The sequence below is a fragment of the Orbicella franksi genome, chromosome 5 (genome assembly GCF_964199315.1).
Source record: "Orbicella franksi chromosome 5, jaOrbFran1.1, whole genome shotgun sequence".
NCBI lineage: Eukaryota > Metazoa > Cnidaria > Anthozoa > Scleractinia > Merulinidae > Orbicella > Orbicella franksi.
This window is the reverse complement of record NC_138149.1, coordinates 21,960,051-21,986,381: the sequence shown is the minus strand read 5'-3', so window position 1 is coordinate 21,986,381 and position 26,331 is coordinate 21,960,051. Positions and strand designations below refer to the sequence as shown.

Below are 26,331 nucleotides of genomic sequence, written 5' to 3'. Positions count from 1 at the left end.
ATCCTGTTATGGTCAAGCATATATGTCACGAAATTCAAAACTCTCTTTACAACAATTTATTCCACAAGAAGCTGGCAATGAATGGAGGTTACCGGGGAGTGTTGTTATAGAGGGGCATCAATAAGAGATTGCAAAATTCGGCTCTCGAACCGTGTATATTAAAAGACAGGAAGTCGAGAGTGAAATGACCAATATACACAAGAAGGGTTTACAAATATAACTGTATTATTTATGGAGGTATATACATTTCTATAGCTACTTCTAAGAATGTGGGAGAGGGAGAGGTTCTTATGAGGCATTTTCAGGAGCCTTTTCCCTTATTTTTAGCCTAAAAATTACTTATCTCCCCAGGAATTTCTGGTAGTTCAGGAAGTTGAATTTCGAACTTCCGGTTCTCCCCAAGCAGTCACGTGCGCCTGTCGAGGCGGCCATATTGCCATTCGCGAAGTTGGACCTGCACAACAAATGATGTGATTTTTTCCTTTGCTAACTCGAATCTCTAATAACGAATCATGAGCGAAAAGTTAGTGAGAGACTTAAGCCATGAAGCTCATTTTAGAATGCAAGTGCTTCTCCTTCCTTCCAACCGTGGCCGTGACTGGAAGACATTGGCAGACAAGATGGGCTTCCCTCGTGAGGAGATTTTGTACTTCGAATGCAGAAGAGAACCGGTACTTGAATTAATAAGCAGTTATGAAAGCAAAGGAAAGACCATCTCAGAGCTATTATCCCTTTTAGAAGAGATGGAGAGATTCGATGTGATTGAGGACCTTAAAAAATTCGTAGGTAATCCTCTTGTTTGTGAGCTTAATTTTGTATCTTACAATGTTAGTTCTGTGTTCTTTTGATTACGATATGAGCTTTGTCTGACACAACCGCTCACAAACGTGAAGTCTAGCTGATCGAATAGATAAGCTTTGTTTAATACGAAAGGTATGTTATTTAAACACCTCTCGTTGTTATTGTGCAGTTTAGTAATAACTTGTTTTTTGTACAAATGTTTGCAGTTTGCTTTCGTAGTAAGCTTCATCTAGAATATTCAATTTACTTCACGAGTCGGTAAGCTTGATAGATTGGCAGGCACCCATTGCAGACATTTACACAGAGTAAGCCATTATATAAAACTGTTGCTTTGGGTGCAAAATTGGCAAATAATTACATTTTTACAGGTTATCTGGCAGTAGGTGTCACATAATGGGTAATGGGTAACAGGTAAAGAACATATATCATGCTGCAGTTTTACCATCACTGAGAGCCAGAAAGACCTTTAAGCTCACTGGATATCCTAAATAGTGTTCAGGTTCACCTTATCAACACTCACAATTTGAAATTATGCAGACAAAATTTAACTGGTTTGAAAATATCCAAAATGCTGCGTCATTTATTTAACTAATAGACACCGTGTTGCCATGTGTTTGTTCAGTAATAGATCACAAATCATGCAAGGCAATAGCCAAGTGTGTCACTGATGGTCTTACCACATTTTAGCGTCTTCTGTGATCAGTTGCCGAACAGACGCATGCCAACATAGAACCTATCTGTTTTGTATAATAAGGAAACAAAAAATTTGCTAATACTGTCATCAATGCAACTGTCCTCCAATCCTCCGTAGGGAAAAAGATGGCGACTGGTACATTTACCCATAGTTCTAAGTGCACGAAAACCTTAACAACGTTCATAAAAACGTACAGAAACGTTATAAAATCTTCAAACCTAGGCTACTTAATGTCCTTGGAATAGGAACGAATATTGTAAAAAAAATTGGCTTTCTTTGTGCCTTATAGGCTGTGTTAGGCTCGCAGGGCATTGTGGTAAAATGTGCAGCCGCCATCTTTTTTCCTACGGTGGACTGACCATAACTAAGACTCAGGGCTTGAAAAAAAAAAAAAATGAATTCTAGCTTGCCCTTGGGACAAGTAGCTCTCAAATTTTGCTTGCCCTGGACAAGTCTTAGTTTGCAATTTTAATGCTTTAGTTGGCAGATGACTTGCCTGATCTCTTGCACATCGGGCAAGTGAGAATGAAAAGTTACTTGCCCAGAAAGAAAATCTACTTGTCGGGGACAATGGGATGGCACTTTTTTTGAGCCCTTTAAGAATCAGTCACTCACAAAATTCACACCAAACTACATCTGGGACCTGAGTGGCGTATTTTCCACAACCTCACTAGAGAGGATATTGATGATGACTAAAAATTACATGGTGGCTTGAAGATATGAATTTTGTTTTCTTGTGTGAAAAACATATTGTTTTTACCACTTGAAAATAAAATTTATATCTCCATGCTACCATGTAATATCCTCTATGTATTTTGTCTGTTCTCTTCATTTTATGGTCAAATGAAGTTAAGTAGATGAGTGATGAAATGAATTTGTATTCTGACTTCAGAAGCAACACCTACGTTAGAAGAAAAACAGCAAGAATGGGAGCAGTGTCAAACTGAAGCTGGTAAGTCTCCATGAAAACTATGACATTACCAAGGTTACTATTTCCACAATCAGTTTCTAGTCTCCTCAGCTGTGGACAAGAGTTTGACAAGAGCATCCATTAACAGCCACTTTTAGCCAATAAGCCCTGGAGTGTTCTTATGTGTACAGTAGTACTGCATCTATTGAGGAAGGGGGCGTACTGAGAAAACCAATGTGGAAAAGCACATAGTGAGCTGTTTACATAAATATGATGGCACAAGGAGAGATGATATATATTTTATTGATAAAAAAAAGTGATTTTCCTTTCTTTTCTCACAGTGTTTTGTAAAAGAAATAGGAAACATCTGTTTCTATTGAGTAGTAGAGACACTTGTAAAAGTTAGGGAGAACTTAAAAAAGTTGTCAAAACACTTGCATGTATCTCATGTTGCAAAGCACATCTGGTTAACTTGCATTTGTGTTTCTATAACTTGACAGAAACATGGAAAATGTCAAGTCTGTTTCTTAAATTCCTCATATAGCTTTTAAATATTGCCTAAGCACCACAAAGGTAACGGATGCTCAAGATCAAGAGGTTTTAACTTTAAACAAATGGTTCTTCAAAGACACTTGTCTTAAACATTTTATGAGGCTGATTTAGTCTCAACTTCTTTTGCAAGGTTGAGAAAGTTTCAGTTTTGTAGAACAGATATTAAGCCTTGCTGCTTTGGAAGAAGTGAATAGCAGTTGTATCCCCCAAGATATAATTCAGTCATACCAATGATATTTCAGTAAAAGAGTGTCTTATACAGGGAAACTCCAGCCTAAAGAAGTGCCAAGGGACTGGAAGAATATGTTCTTTGATATGGAAGAATCATTAAAAGCAAAACCCAGTGAATGAATTAGTGGAAAATGACAAAGATTGTCTTATTTGTCATTTTTTATGTTGACCAGTGACTTTTGGTTCATTGGTTCACTGGTTGATTCTAGCAGGGTTAAAACCTGGCAGTTGCCATTGCCAGGTTGCCAGTGGCGAATTAAAACCAGCTACCACTGGGGCAGTTGAAAACTGAGGTTTAGTTGCCCAGTATGCGATAACAACAGAAAATATTTCAGTGCAATACATGTATTGTGAAGTACAAGATAAAAATAAAAATAAAATAGCCAGTTCTTGACTGTTGGTTCATTGTGACATTTTATTTCTACAGTTAGTATTGCAACTTGGAAATTGCGCTAGACACACTGAGTCTCTTGAAATCACTAGATGTGTTCTTGAATAAGCATTGTTTGGTTCACTGAAGCATTTCTGTATGGATTGCACCTTTGATTTGAAATGATTGTGGGTTAAGACTTAAAGTGGAGACTAACTGCCTGTAATGTGGTGTGACTCCCTGTATAAACTACCATAGAGCAACACATTTTAAGTGTTTGCTTACAGGAGGTTCATTCTAAAATGACCAGGATAGAAGACCCGCGTGAAAACCAGCTAAGGCTGATGTGGCTTCCTCCATAAATATTTTAACTTTTATTTTATTTACATATGGCTCTTCTCATTCCTTTCAGCTGAAGATACCAAGGCTGAGGCAAGTAAGTAACTCACTTCACATTTTTTCACATTTTTTCACTCATTTCACATTTTTTCAACATACATCTGTGTTCGGGGGCTGAATATGTTATTGCTGTTCCAGAAAATATCTGTGCTCCCCATGGAAGACTTTTTGGTTTGAACACTCCATTTCTCTGGAAATTCCAATTTAGCGTCATACTTAACTTTCCTTTGAAAATTTGGCATTAGAGATTCTCACTGACTGGCAATTTTCAGTGAGGTTGGTATAGATATTTTCCCTGGGACCAGGGCCTCACATGACAAATTAGCACACAGTCACTGGCCAGGATTGGATTAGAATCTTTCAGTCTATAGCTAGGGCACAGATCTGTAGCATAGTTCAGTATAATATTTCATCTTGTCATATGGGTAGCTCCAAAAGCAGGCAAGATGAACCAGGTCTTGCACTGTGATTGGCTACTCGAGTGGGCAAGATGGGGCCAGCTTATCCACTTGGATTACCCTTCCATTCACATGGTGTCCATTATGCCATACAATAAATCCCTTATTGGCCAAGCTTGTTTGGTCAAGATGGCTGGATATGGATCTTCTTTTCCTGATCATGGACCTAGACTGCTTGTCAGTCCATAAACACGCAGATAAAGAACTTGGCCAATATCCAACTAAAGTTGAATCCCGCTATTTCGAACTCTCAGGGGAAGTAGAAAATAGTTTAAAATAGCAGGAGTTTGAAATAGCCAGTTTTTAAGATAGATTTCACTCAAAGTTCAAGCAATAAGTTCAAAACTTATTTACTAAAAATCCATTCATAGCACGGTAACATTTGGAATTCTATTTAAAACAACTCACTTTAGTTCATTTCTCTAAGTGACCCCACGATTGAATTCTCAAGCATTCTCAAGAAAGTTAATGTCAAACCTCATAAGAATGCTTAAAGCATGTGTTATTGTTTTTAACTAACACAAAACATCTGTTTTAATTGGAATATGGATAACTTCAAGTTCAATTTTCTCTCGCGAAAAAAAAAATTTCTCTCGCGGGGTCAGGTTGAGAGCTTAAGTCTCGATAAGTTCTTCTTCTAAGCTGTATTCAAAATATTACCACGCCATGAGGTTTTTATGGTAACTTAATTTTTGCCATTATTGCTTGAATCTTCTGTGGAAATCATCTTACTTACTGAAGGGCAAATCCAAGTGAAACGGTGTTGAGTTCTAACTAGCAGGGTTGAACTGCATATTTATCTCACACTTTTAGTTTACAACCTGAAACTTGTATAATATTTCTTACTATTACTTCTGATGTGCTTATTTTGTTCTTCTTAGTTTCCGAATGCCATGATGTTTACATCGCTTACGCTAAGGATGATCAAGTATTTGTCAATGAAATTGTTACAACATTGGAGCGACCACCATATTGCATGAAAGTGTGCACTGATTACCGTGAGCTTTCGGATACTGCAGCTAAAGCCATTGAGACACAATGTTCAAAAGTCCTGGTAGTATTGTCAGAGAGCTTTAACAGATGTCCAGATGCAGACCACATGGTTAATTTTGCTCTTCATTTGTCTCGAGGTTTGTTCTCACACAGACATTTTAGCTTTCCTTTATGGTTGACTTTATTTGTAGCATCGTACTTACTTGTAGCTATTTATCAACTTGAAGTTGTTGAAGGTCAATGCAGTAAATGCAGATTGCCATAGTGAGTTTGTGAAGCTGACATTTGGAGTGCCCTTGGGCAAACTCCCATATGAAAACTTCAGGGATGCTCAGATACTGTCCTATTTGGGCCTGCTGATGGTCAATCAGACTTGTTAATTTTGTTATAGTTTTAATTGAGTTTTATTCAGTGCACTAACATTTTTAAGAGGACATTCTAGGGCAAACTGGCTACCTCGCTTGGTAATACTTATAGTAGTACATGTAATGGAGAAACGTATTTTTATTCTTGTGTTGTCATTGCCTTTTGAGTATGCAGTAAACCACATAAAAATTCAAAGTAGTGCAATTTAGGAAGCAGGGTGTATGCTTTTTCCTGTGCTAATAAAGTTCCATTATGTTTTTTTTCAGATCTCAGGAAAACCATTCTTATTCCAATTTTGTACAAGTCTTGTGAAATACCAAGAAAGTTACAAATTTTTACTCGTCTGGATTACACCAGTGACAGAGAAAGGCAGTACTTTTGGAAAAAACTAGCTGCATCGCTTGGTTATGATGATAAATGCAATGGAAAGACATAATAATTTACAGTAGTTATCAGCTTCTACTTTTTTTTGTTGTTACTGTCTTTAGAGTACACAGTTATAATGTCTTTTGATTACAACCAAGGGGAAAGACAAAACATTTTATTTCGTAACCTAACCTAATAAGTCAATTGATAATAAGCAGGGCTGTAAACCCATAACACCTGTTACGCCTGAGAATGCTTGATTTTCCCTTGATGCTATGAGTGAAATTACCTGTTTTCAGTAGAATTCACCCACAAAGTAACAAGCTTGCTGCAGGTGTGGAAAACAAGGCTACAGGTGTCTCAAGACTTAATGACAACCCTGGTTAAGGGAATCTAACTCTCAGCTAGGGTACCATAGTAAAAAAAGTGTGTTGTGCTCAACGGGGGGCGGGGGGAGGGGGAGTTGCAAGCACCATATGCGCAATCTCAAACCTGTGTAACTGCTGGTTTTGTCGGTGTGAGGGGCTAAAAATGATGTATAAACAAGCACCAGAGGTGCAAAAACAAAAAATTACCTATTGTGACTCACATAACCACCTGAAAAGGGTCGCAAAAACTGTAGAGGATAAGATGCTCACTAACTTAGCTCCTTTTTTGCTTGTTAAAGCATTTTACTAACTTGTGGTGAGGCGTTCCTATTTTTTCCTCTTCCACCACCCCAAAAACAAAAGAACGCCTAATCACAGCTTAATGTTTTAAATATCTGTAAAACATGTACATGCCAGAGTATTAGTCAGTGTGGAAGTTTGAGAGAAATACTGGTTTAAAAGCCGTAAGAAAATACTAGCCACTCTGTTACTTGCCTTTAAGTAGCTGCACCACCAATATGCGCAAGTGCAATTTTTTGCTTTTTGATTTTGTCCACAACGTCACGTGTTCAGTCACTGCTGACCGAAAACGTATGGGCTCTGGGGGACAAGATTGTCAAAAAGTCAAGTCGCTGCAAATGCATAGAGTAGTGTAACAGGTTCTTTAAGCCAGTGTATAATGTAGAGTCATAAGTTAGGTTTTAGAGCAGATGTTTTATTGCAATAAAGATGTTTATCAAATAGTTGTTTTGCAAAAAGTAAGTTTTACTTTAATTGTTCACAATGCACTTGAACTTTTTTTAAAAAAAGGACGCTTCGTGTTGCTTAGCAACTGTGGCTCTACAAGTGTATGCGCACTGAGTGCTCGGATAGGACATTACCCTCCACCCATCCCACTGCATTACAAAAACGAGTTTAAAATTTCCACGACATGCGGCCAGTAGTTGACCGGGGCGTTTTTATCAGGTCTATTACTATGGTAACCTTTTGTGTCAAGAAAATGATAACAACATTTTCACCAATGATTGGGAAGAGTTTTGATGCCTTGATTGTACCATCAACTGATAAGGAGTGGTTATAAATATGGCTCATCAAAATCAAAGTCTTGGAAAGTGCTGGAAAGTGCTGGAAACTGTTTTGAGCCACTTTAAGCTGGATGACATATCCCCCATCTGCCCCGATCAATGTTGCAAAATGTCATCATTGTAAGTGGCGTGAAGGGTGCAACTTGCTTGGTGTCCCAATATTTTAGTCTGCGATTGTAGAACCAAGGCCTTGCACTGATTTTAGTAGTATGCGTGACTATTTTTCTCCTTGGCCTTGGGGTAGGCATCAATATAAACGCAATCTTGAAACCATATCCTTCACACTGTCTGAGATAGATCGAGCACAGAAATCAGCCAGTTTTGGTGGACAATAGGGGATTGTTTACCGGCAAACAGATCGGTGTATGAATTTTAGGCCCCAGTTATATGGTCTTGGGTATCCGAGACAACCCTCCCCCCGAGGCAACTTTACCGAGCGTTTACAAGTGAAAACGTAGTCCCTGTAGGCCGAGTCAAAGTTGACCCTGTATGATTATTCATAATCCTTAAAGAATATTCAAATGTACAAATAGCCCTCTTTCTTCGAGTTTCCCTCGGTCATTCGATCACAGTGGGTATTGCCGAGTAATTTTATTTAAAAATCGTAAATCTAGGCATTACGTGACGCTCGCCACGCCGAGAATTGTTACCTCGGCCAGGGTAACTTGGGGGGAGGGTTGTCTCGGGTACCTGAGACCATATTAATGGGGCCTTACTTGCCTAGGAATTGACACTTAGAACTGAAGGATCCTTACATAACTTGAAATATAAATCATTATGCCAAGTCATGTTCCAATACAGCTGGCTGTGATAGTGATAGAGTTTCTATAAAGTTGAGTATACTGTTTCTTTTTTAGATGTTCCCTCTCGTTTCACCTCCAGGAAGCTTGTTTCAAATTTAACCTGCTCGCGTAAGAATTCGATTCAAGTTTATCCAGGGTGCGTGAGCCACTTTATTTACATATCGCATTACTCAATAGTTTCCATCTTCCCTTACGTCTGTTCAGTAAATGATTGCAGATGACGTCAAGATGTGACGTTAAAATGTGTGACTAGAATTTGCCCTCAGTAAATTCAAAGTTCTGGACTGTATTTCCTAATTCCCAATAGTTTTCTTTATAGCACATTTGATAACAGGTCAAATATCTGAAAGATGAAGTTCTTTGTAGCCTTGTCATAGAATTACGGCTACACAGTATCTCCAATGTCTACGTACATACATACACACATACACACACAGCTCCTTCATTGTAGAACACTGTGCTGGCTCCAGCGGTGATCAACTACACAGATGCATGTACTTTATTTTCTCTTTAATTTTTTTTTAATGTTTTTATCTCTAGAAACAACTTGTGCCGGTTTTCATGTGACGCCATCATTTTCCAAAATAAAAAAAAATAGCTAATCCTTCTGAAGTTTTAGTTTCCTCAGATAGAAAGCCCTCTAAGGCCCCAGTTATATGGTTCTCGGGTACCTGAGACAACCCTCCACCCAAGGCAACTTTATCAAGCGTTTATATGTGAAAACGTAGTCCCTGTAGGCCGAGTCAAAGTTGACCTCGCATGATTGCTGAATAATCAAATGTGCAAATATCCCTTTTTCTTTGAGTTTTCCTCGGTCATTCGATCACAGTGGGTTTTGCCGAGTTAATTTTCACTTCTTTGATATGCATTTCTGCTTTAAATCCTAAATCTAGGCATTATGTGACACTCGCCACGCCGAGAGTTGTCCCGGTTTGGCGAACCAAAGTGTTTATGTGAAGAAAAGTTGTCCCGCTTGCCAGGGTTACCTTACCTGCCGAGGCGAGACAACTCGCCCACCCGAGTTGACTCGTCCCCCGAGACGGGTTTACGATCCTGATGTAAACGGTTGGTTGAACCAATAACTATGGTTGAATTTTGCAAAGAAACAAGCTAAAAGTTACCTCGGCCAGGCTAACTCGGGTGGAGGGTTGTCTCGGGTACTCGAGACCATATAAATGGGACCTAAAAAGAACTTGACGTTTTACAACGTTCAAGCTCGACGGGGTTCCTCATGATTTGAAATTTCCAAGTTTTTGCGTTCCGTGACATTAAAATGACGGGCTGAGAGGCCCGGGGGGGGGGTACTTTGGGAGTTTCTAGGTGGGTATGTGCCGCTGGGACCCTGGAACCCTTAGCCTATACCAGAGCTAGTTCAGCTGAATTTTGCTACCCTATACTAGAGTAAACTTTCCAAATCCCCTCATCTATCGACACTGTTGAGGTTGATCTGCGTAAATTTAAACTTGCCGATTTGAGTTTTTTATATTTTTGAGTGGCAATTCCTGGTTTCCTTAGTCTAGATAAAATCTTCAACCAACTAGTCAGTTTTGTGAAAAGTGATACCCTATTCTAGACCCAAACGCTCTGATTTATATACCCTATCCTAGAGTAAACTGCTTGAAAACCATACCCTTCACAGCGGCACATACCTATATAGCCCAGATATGGCAGTGCCTCCCCCCCGGGTCGAGAGGTCTTTCGCGTAGGTCAAAAGAGGAGTTATCGCTCACGTTTTTGATAACTGAATAGTTCTGTACAAGGAGAGTTATTACTTTCGATGTGTCGGAACTCTAGAGTAACATCTTTTGTTTCAATGGCAAAGCTCAGTTGTTTCTGTTACTTTGCGGCCACCATGTTAGACTGTAAATTTGGGTGAAACACTTTTCCGAATATAACGCGCGAATAAAAAGCTGCACAGACCTAACTCTTGACATGGTTGTTTATAGATCAATCATCTATCATATTCAAGATTCTTGACTTAATTGATTGAATGGCTACGATTTTTATTTTTTATTGCGTGACAGTGTAAACCAGCAGAATGTCGCATCCGGTCCTTGTGTTCACCGTCACGTTCGGAGCCTGCTTTACAGTCATAAACGGGAGGGAAGGCGAAAAACGCGAAAAAGAAGGGAAGGAACTCCTCTCCCTAAGCCTATTAACCCAGATTAGTATCCCTTAGGGCTGTAAATACCTTAACTCTTACAGCGAACTCTCTCGGGACGAACAAAAACATGTTTTAAGTCAGACACGTCTCTAAAACTCACATCTGTGTCATTCTTATGTAACTTGATGCCTACCGTTACTTGAGATAGACCGACACCCCTAACCCTAACCCAACAACAGGCACCTTGAAATAGTCAAAGTTTTTATGCACATTTACATTTAACAGAGCTTTCGCGCTCAATTTCGTGATATCTATATATACTTTTTTGGGGAAGAAGTACTATGAAGAAAAGAATAGAAGTTTCATAAGACATTCCTCTTGACACTTGGTGTGGTGCTGTGAATCACCAGAGCGAATTTGGACACGGAAGTGCTTGGTTCCGCAAGGGAATTTTTAAAACTCATGTGAGTAAAGAAGGTTACGCAATTGGGTTTTGCGTTATCCCCCAACGTCCCATTCGGGGTTTGGAGGGCGGGGGGTCTATTATGTCTATGAATCCAGTGCGTTCTCCTGTTCTCCTAACTGCCATAGCTGTGATACCGACATAATTCTCCTGGTTGAAAAGTGACCGACAAACTGTTTTGTAGGCATCATCTGTTTCACTCCATGCCGGTGATCAGAGTTTTTGTCCGCCAGAGAATGAGGAAGTACGGAGTGACATGACGTAAGTTCCGGTCACCTGATTTCTTATCAACACCTTCAAAGCCGCCATATTAGATGTGTAGGTCTTTCGAAGTTTTGGTTTTGTTATCACTTGGTCTTCGGGCCTGGTGCCCTTCAGGTAAGTAAATAATACAACCAGAGATGAACTAATAGTTAGAATTTTGTCGACTTATCGTTATTGTCGGGAACGACAGAGATTTGTTCCGTTGCTTGCATGCTTCCTGAGAAACGTTCGCTCGAGAAGTCCGCTCGATCCTTTTTTTTGCAATTGCTCATGTGTTTGTATAATTTTTGAAGTGCTACTATGATTTATCGCAGTGATTCTTATCGTGGTGAAATTTACCATCTTTCATTATTTATCGATGACGATAGTGCCAGCTCTCATGCTTGTGTTTGCCTTTGTAGTTTGTTTTCGTCGCTCATATTTCCATCGAAGCTAATGTATTCCCAAAGCCGTCTCTTTATGAAATGTCGCTAGTGAGAATGAATGAATAAATGGCCACTTCGCCTCTTTGTGAAAGAAAGTTAAGCTTATTCGACAGTCGAAGAAGATGAAGTTTAGTGTAACGTACAGTTCATGCACTGAAGTGTTAATATTTGTACTACATACGCGCATAAGCTTACTTCGAAACTGTTTGGTATGAGATGTAAAGATTCGTACTGCGAAAAATCTGTTTTGATTCCGGTTAAAAGTATGCGACAGACCAATTGAAGTTCAAGTTTTTTCTATCGTACTTTATTTGAAAATCATTCACTCAAACGATTGCCAGAAAGACCATTCAGCAACCGAAGCATAATCTGGGATAAAATAGTGAAATTGCGAGTCTTAGCCTGCTTCCGTCGCGATGTTTTGGAAATAACTCATAAGCTTAAGTTCACAAGACTGTTATTAGAGTTTACAAAGTAAAGAGGCTCATTTCCGAGTGTTTGAATTCATTGCAGCCTGTTCCGGTGTGATGCACATCGTGTAGTGTCACCAGAAAGTCTTCGTAGCTCTTATACTTTGTGTTTTGTGGACGAAAAGTAATTCAAGATTGAAAGAAATGAAATGTGTGTATATAAGCTTATTCATTCCTTGTTTACGCAATAGCAAAGATGTCAATGACATCACCTATTGTTATTAATATGCCACCCAGAGAACTATTGGCTGGTGAGCCAAAGAATTCTTTCGTTTAACGTTTTGAACATTTAAATCACAAAAACAATGTTTGTAAACAAATATCTTCCTTATTGTTTGAACCTATTTTGCATCATCAGAATTGGCCAAACCATGCATTGGCTGTCGATACACTTAAATCATTGATAAGATAATTTTTTTGATAAGTTATTGTTTGTTTTGACAGGGGTTGTTCTTAGCTTGCAAGTGCTAACACCGATCTGGGGGGGGGGGGGGGGGGGAACTCCCATATAAAAATATGGGAGTGCTCATCGCACCTTTTCGGGGTTAAAAAAGTGGTTTTGGTACTTCTTAGGGTGCTCAGCCTAAAAAGGTCCACAGCGGGAGCTTTTGCAGTACCTCTTGTCCAAAAAATTATGAAAGGAGATAATGTGTTATTGTAGAATTGGTACCTCTTAGGGGTGAAAAAAATTCAAGCCTTACCCACACAGCAGGAGCTTGGTACATCTTAGGCATTCTTTTTAAAATTTCTGACCAGCACCCCTGTCCTTTTTTCATGGGAGTCCCCCCCAGGACAGTGATGTGTACAGTTGAGCATTGCTTTCTCAAATTCAAATCATTTTCCCTTGGACATGCTTTTCAGTCATTTTTGATCAGCTGTTAGTTTTTTCCCTTGACAGCTCGAGGTAGTAGAGTTCAACTGCATTCCCTGTGTTTGTTTTATTTCATCAGAGGATGGAAGCACCGAAAAAAGGGAGGCTCCTGACTTTTAAAAACAAGACATTTAAGATGTGGAGAAAGAGACGACAACGTCCAGCTCTTGATAAAAAGAGCGGAGTAAAGGAAACCCCAAATTTACAAATGCCACCCCTGTCGACATCTGAGGAGAGTGAAATGTCTAACTGTGAGACCACTGTGGATCTGCCTAAACCACAAGATGATCAAAGTATAGGCACATCTATAAAAGAACAGAGCTCAACAACTTCAGGTCAGTGGGTCAAACACAGTTTGGATTTGTCAAAAGTTTTCTCCATATTTAAATCTTAATGTGAAATGTTTTGCCAAAGAGATTAAAATTATACATTGAGAATCAATGATCGTCAATAATGGGAAATATTGAGACCCATTACAAAGGTTTTGGTTAATAGACTTGAAACCTTTTTTTGGAGGGTTTTTTATAATAATATTATAATTATTGGTAAGCATTAAAGGTTGTAAAATTGAAGCTCTGAAGCTTGGTGGCAATATATTGGACACAGTGCGGGATTGATCAGCTTTCAAGATGATCCTGAAAAAATATGGTGCAGGAGTGAGGGGAGGTATAAGTACTATTTCCCAGCCCAAATTTCACCCAAGTCCAAGTTCTGTTCTCAATTTTTGGTGCCATAGTACCAGGCTCCTCTTTAAATTGAGACTGAGTGGTTCTTCATAGTAATTATAAACCAGAATGGGATTGTTCATTAGTTTATTGGAAAAAAAGCTAGCAGTGAGCTTTGAATTCACTTTGAAAATAAGCACAAGCTTTGAGCAAAATAAAGCGAAAGTCAACGGGTGAAAAGAAAGTAAATGAACAAGAAATGACAAGCAATCCTCTTCACTTTTTAAAAAGTGTTGAACTGACTCCTTTATTTTATTGTGTTTTGAAATCTGTAGATATAACATGTGTGGATATAACTTCTGTCTATATGACCTCAGCAGACAGCGAGAAAAGACTCAAGGATATGTCCAGTGAAGGACAAAAACAACTGGTTGTTTGTTTACAACCTAATGACGTCCTTGGAAATGACTATAGAAGATTGGCTGATAAATTGGGATATAGGAATGATTATATCAAGTATCTAGGAAGTACAGATGAACCAGTAAAAACATTAATTAAGGAAAAAGGAGACATGAAAATTCTGGAGTTGATTCCACTGTTAGAAGATATGGGGAGAAACGATGTGGTGGAAGAACTTCAGAAAAGTTTAAGTAGGTTGCCCTCATTGTTTTGTTTTCTGTGTTTGACGAACTGTTATCTTTATAACATTTTTATTGCATTACTTGTTTCTTTAACTACATTCAAGGCTGTGCTCTAGCAGCGCCTGGTCGCCTGAGGTGACTGGCCTCCATCCTCGGGCAACAAGAAAAACATACATAGTCACCTGGCTGGGCAACCTCCTTTTTGAGATTTAAACTTAGAGATGAAAACAATCTCACAATAATTTGTCTTTCCCTTTTTGATTTCTTGTGTTGTATTGAAGTTTACAAGACAAAATGGCTCAATTCAGAGTGTTTAAATTCATCTGTGAGGTCAGAACATAGGTCATTCAATGGCTCAGTTCGATGCGTGGGTTTAACACTGGTCTGCAGTGATATGGACAGCAGTTTACTTGTATACTTGGTATAGCATCAACAAAAAGTCTTCTTAGTTTTTGTGGATTGCATAATGTGCATTAAAAGTCCCTAATAGAAGGAGAATGTGAACTAAATTATTAGAAGCATAGAGGGAAAAGAAGGAAAAAGGAGTTAATTTGTCTTCATATATCAACCATTTTAACTCAAAAAAATGTGTAAATTTTATCTTTCTTTGTGGACTTCTGACAACAGTATTACAAAAAATTACACGTGAACCTTTTATTTTTGGCATCTGTAAATGGGATAAATGCCCTAGAAATAATTCGACATTTTTGTTTGAGGGTCAATCGGTTATCATATATTAATTAATAATGTTATTAGATCATTATAATTAATTAATTAATTAATCAATTAATTAATTTTGTTTTGTTTTGTTCGGGCCACCAATCTTGACTTCTGGGCACCCTAGCCTACAAGGTTGGGTGCCTGAAGGGCTCCTTAGAGTTTTTCTTAGAGCATAGCCTTTACACTTATTATAATGACTGGATTTCAGCACTCTCCTTCCACTAAGTGCCCCCTTTCTAGTAAGTGCTCCTCATTGAGTGTCATTTTTTAACAATAAGTGGCCCCTTCCAATGAGCACCCCATAGCAAAAGCAACATTCATGACATGGATGTAGAATAGACTGATTAGATTATCAAGTCTGCTCAGAGCCATTTGCAATTATTGTTATAGTTCTTTGGTTGAAGTACATCTGTTGTCTTCTTTTAAGGCTTGTATCTCATTCATATGCATATTTTCAACGAGATAATTTTCAAGATAAGATTCCTAATAAACACCCCTTCTCAAATAAGCATTCTCCTGTGAAGCATTAAAGGTAAAGAGCAGTAAGTTCCCGAGCTTACAAGCCACAAAACTGGTATTGAATGTGTTCATGTGATTTCATCAAATTCTCAAATCCAAAACTAAAGAGCCACTAAAGGTTTTATCCTCGTCAGGCATAAGAGGTACTAAATTCATATCTGTTTACAATTTTCCAGCTCACTAGCGTCCTTCGTTTGGAAACCAGCGCATTTTGAATTTCGGAGTTATGGCATTGTGTGACATGAAGCTAAGGTCGCGTTTGTTGGAAAATGTACACCTATCTCGTGATTTTTAGCTATTTTAGGAGTTAAAGTATTAGGAAAAGTGCTTGTGTAAATATTTTTGGTTTGGTTCAGATAATCAGTTGTCTAGATAGCCAAAGTAAGTTCCAGGTGTTTACACTATTTTCTGGCTGCCATATTGGAAGACGAAGGAGGTCCTCCAACATGGTGGCTCCATACTAGGCTCTATAATTTTGCACGGAACATTTTGACGAATATCTTAGCGTTGGGACAACGCACACACCTTAAACTTGGAGAACTGTCTTCTTTATTTATTGTGCATAATATCACAATTTCTTGACTTTATCTACTGAATGGTTTTTGATTTTATTTTTTATTGCATGACAATGAACATGCTCTATTGTGTGACCTGTCTTCATGCTTCATTTTGTTTAGAGGCGACCTCTACTCCAAAGCAAATAGAAGAGCGAGTAAGGAGACGCGGTATGTAGCTCGTGACATGTTATTACCAGTTGTTGTTCACGGTTGGTTTTGGTTAAAGTTTTCTGTCAGTCTGTCTGTCTGTCATATTTCCTGGTATTCATCATGATTATATTACATGAACATTTTGTTTCATTTCATCAAATGTAATATTTGTATACTTTTTTGATTGTAAATTAAATATTTTGTCTTATTTTTCTTGTAGGAAACAAACTGATGACAAGTGAGTAGACTTCACCTTACCACACCCAGTATCTCTTAGTTATTTATTGATCAGATCAGTGGAAACCATTAGATTCTGCAAATAGGCTGAAATGTATTTGGGGAACAAGGCAAGTTGAAGGCAAATTCTGGTCTGTGAGATGGGATTGGGCCTAGCCTGTGTGGCAGGTGCAATTTGTGAGGGAGTGGTTTGTGCTGGCCAGAGCCAACATTTTGTTCTCACACAGGAATTTGTGAGCAGCCAGTGAAATTCCTGCCTGCCTCATTTCTTTTTTTTTTTTCCTCACGACCTGATTAACTGTCCCTGGGTCTCTGAGGATGGCTTGCCGCGTACTTTTATTACCATTTGATGATCCAAAATAAGGCAATTCAGGGCTCGACGTTGCGAGCTGTGGGGTCGCCAATGCAACTGGATTTGGTCCGCTGGTGACTAACTTTTCATGTGTGGTCGCCAGTCTGGCCACCGCGATTTCAAGTTATTATAAAATTTTATTTATATATATATATTTTTTCATTTCCTAAGATCCATAATGAAATGAATGAATGTTAATTGTAAACCATGAGGAATGCACAGACAATGCAATTTCTTATTACTTTCAGGTACAAAGCCATTTAAACTGCCTTTACTATAATTACTATCGTGAAATCAGTTAACTACATGTTTGGTTGACAGCATTCCGGAAGTGACATTTGTTCCTAAAAGGAGATTTTTGCCAAAAGAAAAATTCTCTACCATTTGATTGTAAACTATGGTGTATCCATTTCAAAAGAAATAACATTCGTTTTCACATTACAATTTAGTAGCGGTATGTTGTAGGAAAAGAATAGGGAGTTAATTTAATTTACAAAAGCTCGCATTATTATTCCACAGAAACTGAATGCATGTAGTGGCTGTATATTTGTTGCAGCTTTCTCATGAATAAAATTATAGTTTTCTTTTTCATTGGCAATATTTTGTAGTTCCTAAAGAACATGTGAAAGAAATAAAATACATTGATGGTAGATCGTAAAAGGCGGAAACGCAAACCTCAGACACATGCATTAGCATTTTGTGTTTTTTTTTTTTGTACTGTATTTTCCTGTGTATAAGTCGACCTTTCAAGACCTAAAAATCAGTCCAGAAATTCGCCCTCGACTTATACATGGGTCAAAACTTGAGATCCAAGTGCCAGTCAAATAATTAGCATAATAATTGTCTTTCAATGTTAACAAACGTGATAAACGGCAGCACAGTTTACAAAGTATGTTCACTTAGCAATCTGTTTCTCTATATCAGAGCTTCAAGTCAAAATGCATCAACATTTATCCGTTAAATTTTAACCTGAATCTTGTAGACGCTCACTGGCTCAATTTGTCATAAAGAACCAATATTTTTCCTGTAAATAAAGCTGTAGTAAAGCCGCTCGGAGAAAACATCTTCTGTGCTTCAAACTTCTCTGCCTAGTAACCTGTCAGGATACGAGTGCGAGGACTTCTGTACCAATACTTGACCGATTTCGAGGCTTGACTACCACGTTCCCAACACCTGCTTTGCACTTTGTTTATGGAGTCATTCTGAAAGGTGTGAGCTTCTTTGGTGTTTTGCCTGTCTTATAAAGCCACTTTTAATCTCTTCGCACTTAAAAAGGTTTGTTTGAAATCCTTATGTTTGATTGTTTGATGTTGTGTTTGATTTTGTGATTTTCTTCCAATCTTGCAATGTAACTTGAGCTTTAACAAAAATAGCCTGCTTTTGACTTTCAACATTTGTATTTATTCCCGCTTGTGATTGAATTCAATTGCCGTATTTATCACGTCGACACGCTATGAAATTTTCCACCAGGCGCGACTCAAAGACTTGAAATAAACTGCATAAATGGCCAAAAAAAAGAAAGATGATCAAACCAATTTGAATAAGGAAGGTGTATTTCAGCATTGAAATTATTTTTTTGTTTGCTACGACTTACATTCAAATGTAACATTTTGTTTGGTTTGGTCTGTACAGAAAATACAAGGAAGAGACTAAAGGCTTCCAAAATGATTGAATGTTTTTGGCCCCCAAAAAATTTGTGCTGGCGACCAAATCTAAAATCTTTAGAGCCATATGGCCCCAAGGTTTTTTTTCTAAAGTTGAGCCCTGCAATCCGAGAGCGAGCTACAGGTAACATATATCTTGAGGACAAAACTTTCCGAAAGGATATTATCGCTAAGGTCATGCAGTAGAAAACATTTTTATTGCTCTTGAGCCCTTTCAAAAATGGATGTAAAAATGGAGTGTCATCCAACATCAGCCACAGACTACTGAAAACAATTTACAAGATGCTTCCTTATAAAAGAGAGGTAAATTGCTTATTAAAGATGAGCTCATTGACGCAAACCTTTTGAAGGCTAATGCACGGTAACCACAAAACCACATGTGGAGTCTGCGTAGGCCTGCCAGTGACTGATACAACTTTACGAAGAATAGTTTTTAATTTCAAGCCATTCAGGAAAGGCTTTTCTGATACCATTCTCTGCTGAACAAAAGATAAACAACGGCAGATCTTCTACAACACATTTGCCATATTGTTGCTTCCAAAGCCGTACAGATTTGGAATTAATACTGAATCAACTCCCCATGGCTCTCTCCTGTTCTTACTTTGAATAATTTCCCTGCCTTCTGTCTGGATATGTAGTGAATCCAAAGCTTTCTCTATGCGAGGCAGCATGGCCGAGTGGTCAGTGCATCGGGCTCACAAATCAGAGGTCCTGGGTTCAAGTTCCATTTTGACCACTAACTGAATTTGTTTCACGGTAGGTCTGAGTCCAAATTCAAATCCTGAGCCATGCTTTTAAATAGCCAACTTGTTTGCCTCCGGCTAGTTGTGATAACTTCTCAACAATTCTACTGTATGTTCAATCTGATTTTTTTTTTCATTTGTTTATAATTTGCTTGGTCCCATTAGCATTTGTACTATAAACACTGCCAAGGGTAATTAAGGGTTATCTTTTTTCCTGTGCATTCTCCATTCTGCAATTCTGCACATAAACACTCGGGAATCTTGTGACACTTCTGGTTACACCGCAGTTTAATGAACACAAATGTTATGTTCTCTTGGGATGGATTAGAGGTATCAATTAACATTTGATTCATGTTTTGCTACTCTCAGCCAATCTGAAATTCCCATCCACTGGCCAATGTACAGTTAAAAAAAACATGAATTAGGGCTGGCAGGAATTCAACTCATCTCCTCACTATTTCCCTTTGCCACTCTTGGCATGCTCGGCTTTGCCACTAAAACAAAAGGACCCATGCATGAATAATCTATCAGCTATGCAGTCTAGATTGAGCCAAGAGTTTTTGTCATAAAGTTGGTAGGTTACCAATCCTGGTATGACAACTTTTGGAGTGCCCCTAAGTGCTCACAGCATCTGTTGATTGGACTCTAAAGATCAGAAACAAAGACTTCCCATACAGCTCTTGTTCTCCTTGCTGACTTGTTGAGTCTTTGGTAACCTAAAGCTAGTCAAACAGAAAACCAACTTGTAAACATATGGCCTGTACAGTAGTTTGATGGCTAGTATAAAGCTGCAAAGCCATCTAACAGATGGTAAATATGAGCTAGAAGATTTACTTGATTTCCAAACTTAGGATCATGCCCTGGGTTACAAGGTACATACAGGCAGATACATATATATATACATGTACATAGGACTTTATTTAAGGGTTAAAACTGAGATACAATACAAAAACACCCTGATACATGATACACTAAAACCGAGTTTAACACAGCACCAATACGGACATGATTTCCTTTGTTTTATCTTGTTATTAATGAGTTTGAGTAACATCTACATCTATGTTTATAATTATTAATAGTTTATTTAATGTAACACTATTTTCCCTCTAGCTTGTGAACACTACGATGCATTCATTTGTTTTGGCCAGAATGATAGACAATTTGTTGACTCGCTGACTAAAAAGATGGAGGGTCGACCTTACAAGTTACATCTTTGTTTGAGTGAACGGGACTTTCTGCCTGGTGGATCCATTTATGACATAACTGCTGAGGCCATTGAAAGGTGTTCAAAGTTTGTGGTTATCTTGTCAAAACATTTCGACAACAGTGATGGTGCACGCTATGAATCACAGATTGCCATGAGTCTTGCACCAGGTTTGTTGGTTAATGCACATTACATAATGAGTCAAATTATTCTTGCCTTTTGATTGGTTTGTACTAATGATCAATTGGAGGACAGACATATAGATGACGTCATGAACACTTTCTTTTTGTTTCTTTGTCATATAAAACAGATAGATTCCATGTTGCCGGGCATCTTTTCATTAATAGATGACAGATGACATAACAATGTGGTAAGAATAACAGCGACACGCTAGCTTAACGCTAGCTTGTGTGTCACTGATGTTCTTACCACATTTTGACATCATCTGTGATCTACCATTTAACAGACACACAGCAACATGGAATCTATTTGTTAAATGATGATAATTTGGTGTAGGTTTGTAAGAGTAACAGTCATTCTGTTGAAATTCTGTGATGGTTTTTATTTATGTAACTATGCAATGTATAGTTAACTGGTTCCATTAGCATTTGTGCTATAAACACTGCCAAGGGTAATAATTATTAAGGGTTATCTTTTTCCTGTGCACTCTCCATTCTGCAATTCTGCACATAAACACTCGGGAATCTTGTGTAATCAGCTTGATTACTTCATGCAGAACATATCTGTAGATAAACACTATTCCTGGAGTTTAGAAACTCGAATATTCTAGGGAAAAACATGTGAAAGTCTGTTCAAGAAATTTTGAACCAAAACGGTGACAAGTTGACTGGTCTTTTTAGCATACATGCATGTTGGAATACTGATACCATGAGGAAAAGTGGCCACTCTAAGGAAAACCTTTTATTTTCTGATCCAAGACACAATCAATAAAATCACTGAAAGAATATTTCCTGGGCGTTTGGTAAATTTGCTCAATCAGGACAATGCACCTTTTCCCTGACAGAACATTGTCATTTTTACTTTGTTAAGTCTGACATTTTGCCTTGCAATGCAAGGAATGAATTGTTACAATGCATGTGACCACAGATCAGGCAAGAAAATTTTGTGCCAATGAACAATCCATTTAGTTCTTGTTTGCATTATGTTGTTTTTGTATTGGATTACAGTGACATGTGCTTTTACATGCATGTTTGTGGCAATGAATAAGGGACTGGTGAAAATGTAGTGGATAGAAAACACCTGACCCACCCCTTCCATTTGGCACAAGACTGGGTGACTTACCCCTAAATGAAGGTTTAAAATTGCATGACCCACCCCTATTAAACATGTCATTTTTGGTTCCTTAATCCAACAGAATCACATTTTGTGTATGAAATTCTGGTGTAATTTATGTTTTAGATATATTTCTTAACAATAATGCATTAGCATCTAAAAATACACTCTACAAAAAACTTGACTGTAAACCTTTTACTCTCGGCCGCAAGCCTAGCTTCGCATGGAACAGTGATAATTTTGGCTCGATGTGTACAAAATTTAAATGTGTTGCCAACTGTTCCAGTAGAACAAGTAAATAAAAGTAAAAACAATTATTTTTTTAAATTTGTGCCAATTTTTGTTATAAAATAGGATGACCCACCCCATGGGTAGCTAAACATTTAACGACCCACCCCTTACCAAGGGCTCAAAAACTAGTGACCCACCCCCTCTCTGCTCTGGCCCACCCCCCTATACTTTCTGACTAGTCCCTAATGCCACTTGGACTTTGGGTGTTTTGACTCCATGTTGATTGTACTTCCTATGTGGGTCATTAGAGTTACTTATTGTATGGCAGTGATTATGAATGTCACATTTTCTTTTACAGGGGCCAAAGAGAAACGACTTATACCAGTTCTCATTGATGAGGATTATAGAGGGAAGATTCCACGCTCTATTTCTCATATCACCTACCTTGATCGCCTTCGACAAGAAGAGAATGACTTTTGGAAAAAACTAGCAACATCACTTGGCTGGAAGGAACACAAAAACGGCTGTAAAAAGAAGCATACCAGCTAGGTTATTGGCCTTATATGTCCTTTTAAAGTACAAAGCATCTTAAATTTTCTTAACATGGAAAATCCAAAAAAAAAATCAGCAACCCATGAAAGTGTCATTTGTACAGCATTTATCTGAGTGGCACTGTGGCACTTTGTGGGAGGTGTGGTGGCCTCAAGGTTAGTTTGCTGGACTTCAGATCAAGCAGTCTGGGTTTGAGCCCTGGCCAGGGACATTGTGTTGTGTTCTTGAGCCACACACTTTATTCTTACAGTGTCTCTCTCCACCCGTGTATATTAATGGTACTGGCAAATTTAATGCTGGGGGTAACCCTGCAATGGACTAGCATCCCATCCAGGAGGTAGAAACTCTCCTAGTCACTTCATGATACAGAAATAGGAAGTAAACGCCGTCCTGATGGGCCACTTGCGTCGTATGCAAACCACAGTGGAATCCCACCTTACGGTCACCTGATTAATATGGCCACCTAGTTGTTACGGCCAATTAATTTTGTCTGGGGGAAATGCCCATACATTTTCTTATAAGAAAACCCTGTTAATGCAGACACCCTGTTTATGCGGACTTTCCATTAGTATGGTCAAAGGCCCTATTCTGAAAACCTAACCTGTATAATCCTTTATAATTCTACCCCATTAATATGGCCACTCAAAGCAAATACATATTCACAATATCTGTTGACCAAACAAAACAAATATTGAGAAACAATACTGAGAAATTCTCTTTTTTATTCAATGTGCCTGTAACATATCATGTCAATGACATCTTCCATGGTTAATATTGTATGTAGTGATTGAAGTTTCATTGTTTCAAAATGATATCTGCACTCTGGATGCTTATTCAGTTGGTTAGAAGTGCGAATAGATAAATATGTGTATCTGTCAAGACATCACTTAAAATAGACCAGTCATGAAATTTGACTCTACCCTGTTAATATGGCTACCCCATTAACACTGCCAAAATTTCATGGTCCATTGCTGACTGTATCAATGGGGTTCCACTGTACCATTTTTTTCTGTGGAACTTTATGGCTGTTTTCTTTGGGGATTTTGCACACGGTGTTTAATGATCTTTGTCGTGATTCATTGAGCATATTTTGTGATGAGCATGTAGACGGTTACGGTCCAATCTAGGGAACATTTATAATTTACTGTGGTACTGGGGTAGAAAAACCCTCAAGAGTTAGTAATCACACCGTTTCATGATAAAATGAATGAGAACGGTTAAGATTGGTAAGGTTACAATGACATGTGAAAGACAAACTGGAGACATGTAGGATAAAACGTGCTATTCACAATGTGGCTCCTTCAAATGATTACAAGGCAAGAGTTTTGTTTCTCATCAGAACACAACTTAACTACCCTGTGAGCAGAGGTCCCTTCAATCTCCCTAGAAAAGTCAGGAAGAGAAAGCTCTTCTTGACTTTTCTAGGAAGATCGAAGGGATCTCTGCTGGCAGGGTAAACACAACTAAGAATAACATTCTTTATGATACACATAGTTTTTTTTTTATTTTAAACTATTTACAAATACCAACACACCAAAATACAACTCAGACTATATAGTTGTGATACAAACTACTAATGCCAATGACAATTCAATCACTAGTGTTACTTACTAACTCTACTGTTATACTTACACTACTTGGAATGAGAATACTAAAGTAACATACAGGGACTTGAAGTGTTACAATTCAATTGATCATATTGCTATTTATGCCTACGTGCACTATTATCAATAAAAGGGAGGCTTAATTCTGAACTTGAGAACCTAAGAATTTCTCATTTTTGTTGGTGAATTTTTGAGCGTGTCTTTTCTCTTAGTAATGAAATATTCAGAACTTTGTAGTGTTAATAGCATTCTATCATTGCATTATCAATTGCATTTTGCAATTAGAGTTTTACCTCCAATGGTGAATTGATATAACATTAACTGGACTTAAAATAATACTTAGACTAAAAAGACAGACACTCTCCATCTAGTACAAGTGATGTCAGTTTTTAAATGAACAGACTGTATGTGCAGTAAAGCTTAATGCAGACACCTTGGAAATGGGGTGCCAATGTATTTACAGTAATACACCCGTCACCCAGCAGTAGAGACATAGCCACGGAACCATGGTGGAAGTTTTGAATAATCTTTGATTTTTTATCGTTTCATTCTTTTTTCCATTTTCTTCTTTGTTTCATTTTTGATGGAAAAGATGTATCAAACACTCAGAACAGTGTTGCATAACATTTCTCCTCAAATTTTGTCCAAAGTACTTTGCTGGACATTGTATCTTCAACTTTCTTTCTTCTCTTGTGTTTGATATGTTTCATAAAAACTGCATTAATCCTAGTTCTTCTGCAGGTTATTGTACAATATGTGAAAAAGATTTGTATATACGTGTATGTTGTTTTACAAGATTCATATTTTTATTTCAATCTTTTCATCAAATTGTATTTACGGTGATGATGTTTATAGTTTTGCTTCTCTTGGTTTTAAATTGTTTTATTGGATGGAACTGTGTATTGCAGGCTTCTTTTAGCACCAGGACTGGGTTGTTCAAAGCACGATTGTGCTAATCCAGGGTTATTGTGAATTTTGATTTCAGTTCTGTAACCTTCTTATGAAGTTTTTTGTGAAATATATTTCAGTCTCTTAGTTTTGACTTAGATTGTTCTCAAACTCCCCAAATAATTACCGGGAAAACGGGTTTTTACAGGATTAATTAAAACGTCAACCATTTGTTATTCCTGGGCCACTTTTAATCGTCTTTCAAACAGCCCAGTCATGATGACTAGTGAATATTTTACCTTTTCAAAACGTGATTAACTAAGGAGATTACTGAGCTACATGCAAGCACTCTGATTTTAGAATGGCAGGAATGTTCATTGTAATTCAAAAACAAATATTTTTGAGATAGTGGCAGAATTTGTTTATTTTGTATTTTTTCATTACTTAAAAAAGGTAACCCTGGTGAAAACTACCTTTAAGATGGCTATGCCAGACACTGCTCACTTGTATAGTACTTGCCTTATAGAAACAGAACATCCTATTAAAAGATTAAGAAAAACGTGGATTGTTACTTCCCAGGTGCTACAATGAGCATTCCAGTCAGGTTGAGTTAGGTCAGGTGCTACCTTTACTTCGACCTTTTCAATTAAAGGGTGTGTGTATGTATGTTTGTGCAAAACGGAAGATATTTACTTAGCTAGGTCTTGTTCGGTTTGATCTAACATAGGCTATATTGTTGTCCCCACAAGTAGCAATTGTGTGAATTTGGTTAGATTTTATATCACATGTCAAATTGCTACGAGGAATGCTCTGAGGCAACATAAACTGGGTTAATTTGAATTTAAAAGGGTTTTTTTTACTAGTTATTAAAATTAAGTAGTCTAGGTCTTCTTTTTTCACGTCCCATATGTTTTGGTGTATCATACTTGGTGCAATCCGTAGTATTTTCCTAGAATTTGAAGATTTTCCTAGCCAAGTTGTATGATATTAAAATCGTTTGCCGATGTTATTACTCTCTCAGTGTTACAAGTGCGCAACACAAGTTTAAAACAAGCCATATATATAATTGTTATAAGTATTAATATTGTAGACAATATTTTTAGCGATTTATACGTGTAACAAACTTTAAATTAGATTGTTAGAATTTTGGTAAAATATCTCCCAATCAGTAGAGAAGCGCAGATATCAGACGTAGCTGTATTTACTTCTTAAAGATGTATATATCCCTTATCATGGCCTGCTAGGAATGTACAGGAAAGCTGTAATATTTGCGCTTTTGAATAAACGAATTTCATTTTTTTATCTTTTGGGTTGTTAA

At 37.8% G+C, this 26,331-nt stretch overlaps 2 protein-coding genes across 2 annotated transcripts; both read left to right on the top strand.

The window, feature by feature from the left end:
• The first annotated feature begins 277 nt into the window (after positions 1–277).
• LOC145486771 (myeloid differentiation primary response protein MyD88-A-like) lies at positions 278–7,251 on the top strand. Its single transcript, XM_081465481.1, has 5 exons — positions 278–786; positions 2,388–2,447; positions 3,971–3,994; positions 5,297–5,545; positions 6,041–7,251. The coding sequence occupies exons 1-5, from the start codon at positions 513–515 to the stop codon at positions 6,208–6,210; spliced, it is 777 nt and encodes a 258-aa protein (XP_081321607.1). The 5' UTR covers positions 278–512; the 3' UTR covers positions 6,211–7,251.
• Positions 7,252–10,922: 3,671 nt separating this feature from the next.
• On the top strand, positions 10,923–26,313 carry LOC145486766 (myeloid differentiation primary response protein MyD88-A-like). The gene is made up of 7 exons (XM_081465476.1): positions 10,923–11,341; positions 13,073–13,328; positions 13,994–14,308; positions 16,216–16,263; positions 16,466–16,483; positions 20,352–20,615; positions 22,328–26,313. The coding sequence occupies exons 2-7, from the start codon at positions 13,076–13,078 to the stop codon at positions 22,516–22,518; spliced, it is 1,089 nt and encodes a 362-aa protein (XP_081321602.1). The 5' UTR covers positions 10,923–11,341; positions 13,073–13,075; the 3' UTR covers positions 22,519–26,313.
• Positions 26,314–26,331: the final 18 nt, after the last annotated feature.

Excerpts from the sequence above, each read along its gene's own strand:
- LOC145486771 (XM_081465481.1), top strand. The coding sequence starts at position 513 with ATGAGCGAAAAGTTAGTGAGAGACTTAAGCCATGAAGCTCATTTTAGA. Across the intron at positions 2,448-3,970 it reads GCAGTGTCAAACTGAAGCTG|CTGAAGATACCAAGGCTGAG; the intron begins GTAAGTCTCCAT and ends CATTCCTTTCAG. Across the intron at positions 3,995-5,296 it reads AGATACCAAGGCTGAGGCAA|TTTCCGAATGCCATGATGTT; the intron begins GTAAGTAACTCA and ends TGTTCTTCTTAG.
- LOC145486766 (XM_081465476.1), top strand. The coding sequence starts at position 13,076 with ATGGAAGCACCGAAAAAAGGGAGGCTCCTGACTTTTAAAAACAAGACA. Across the intron at positions 13,329-13,993 it reads ACAGAGCTCAACAACTTCAG|ATATAACATGTGTGGATATA; the intron begins GTCAGTGGGTCA and ends TGAAATCTGTAG. Across the intron at positions 20,616-22,327 it reads TGCCATGAGTCTTGCACCAG|GGGCCAAAGAGAAACGACTT; the intron begins GTTTGTTGGTTA and ends TTTCTTTTACAG.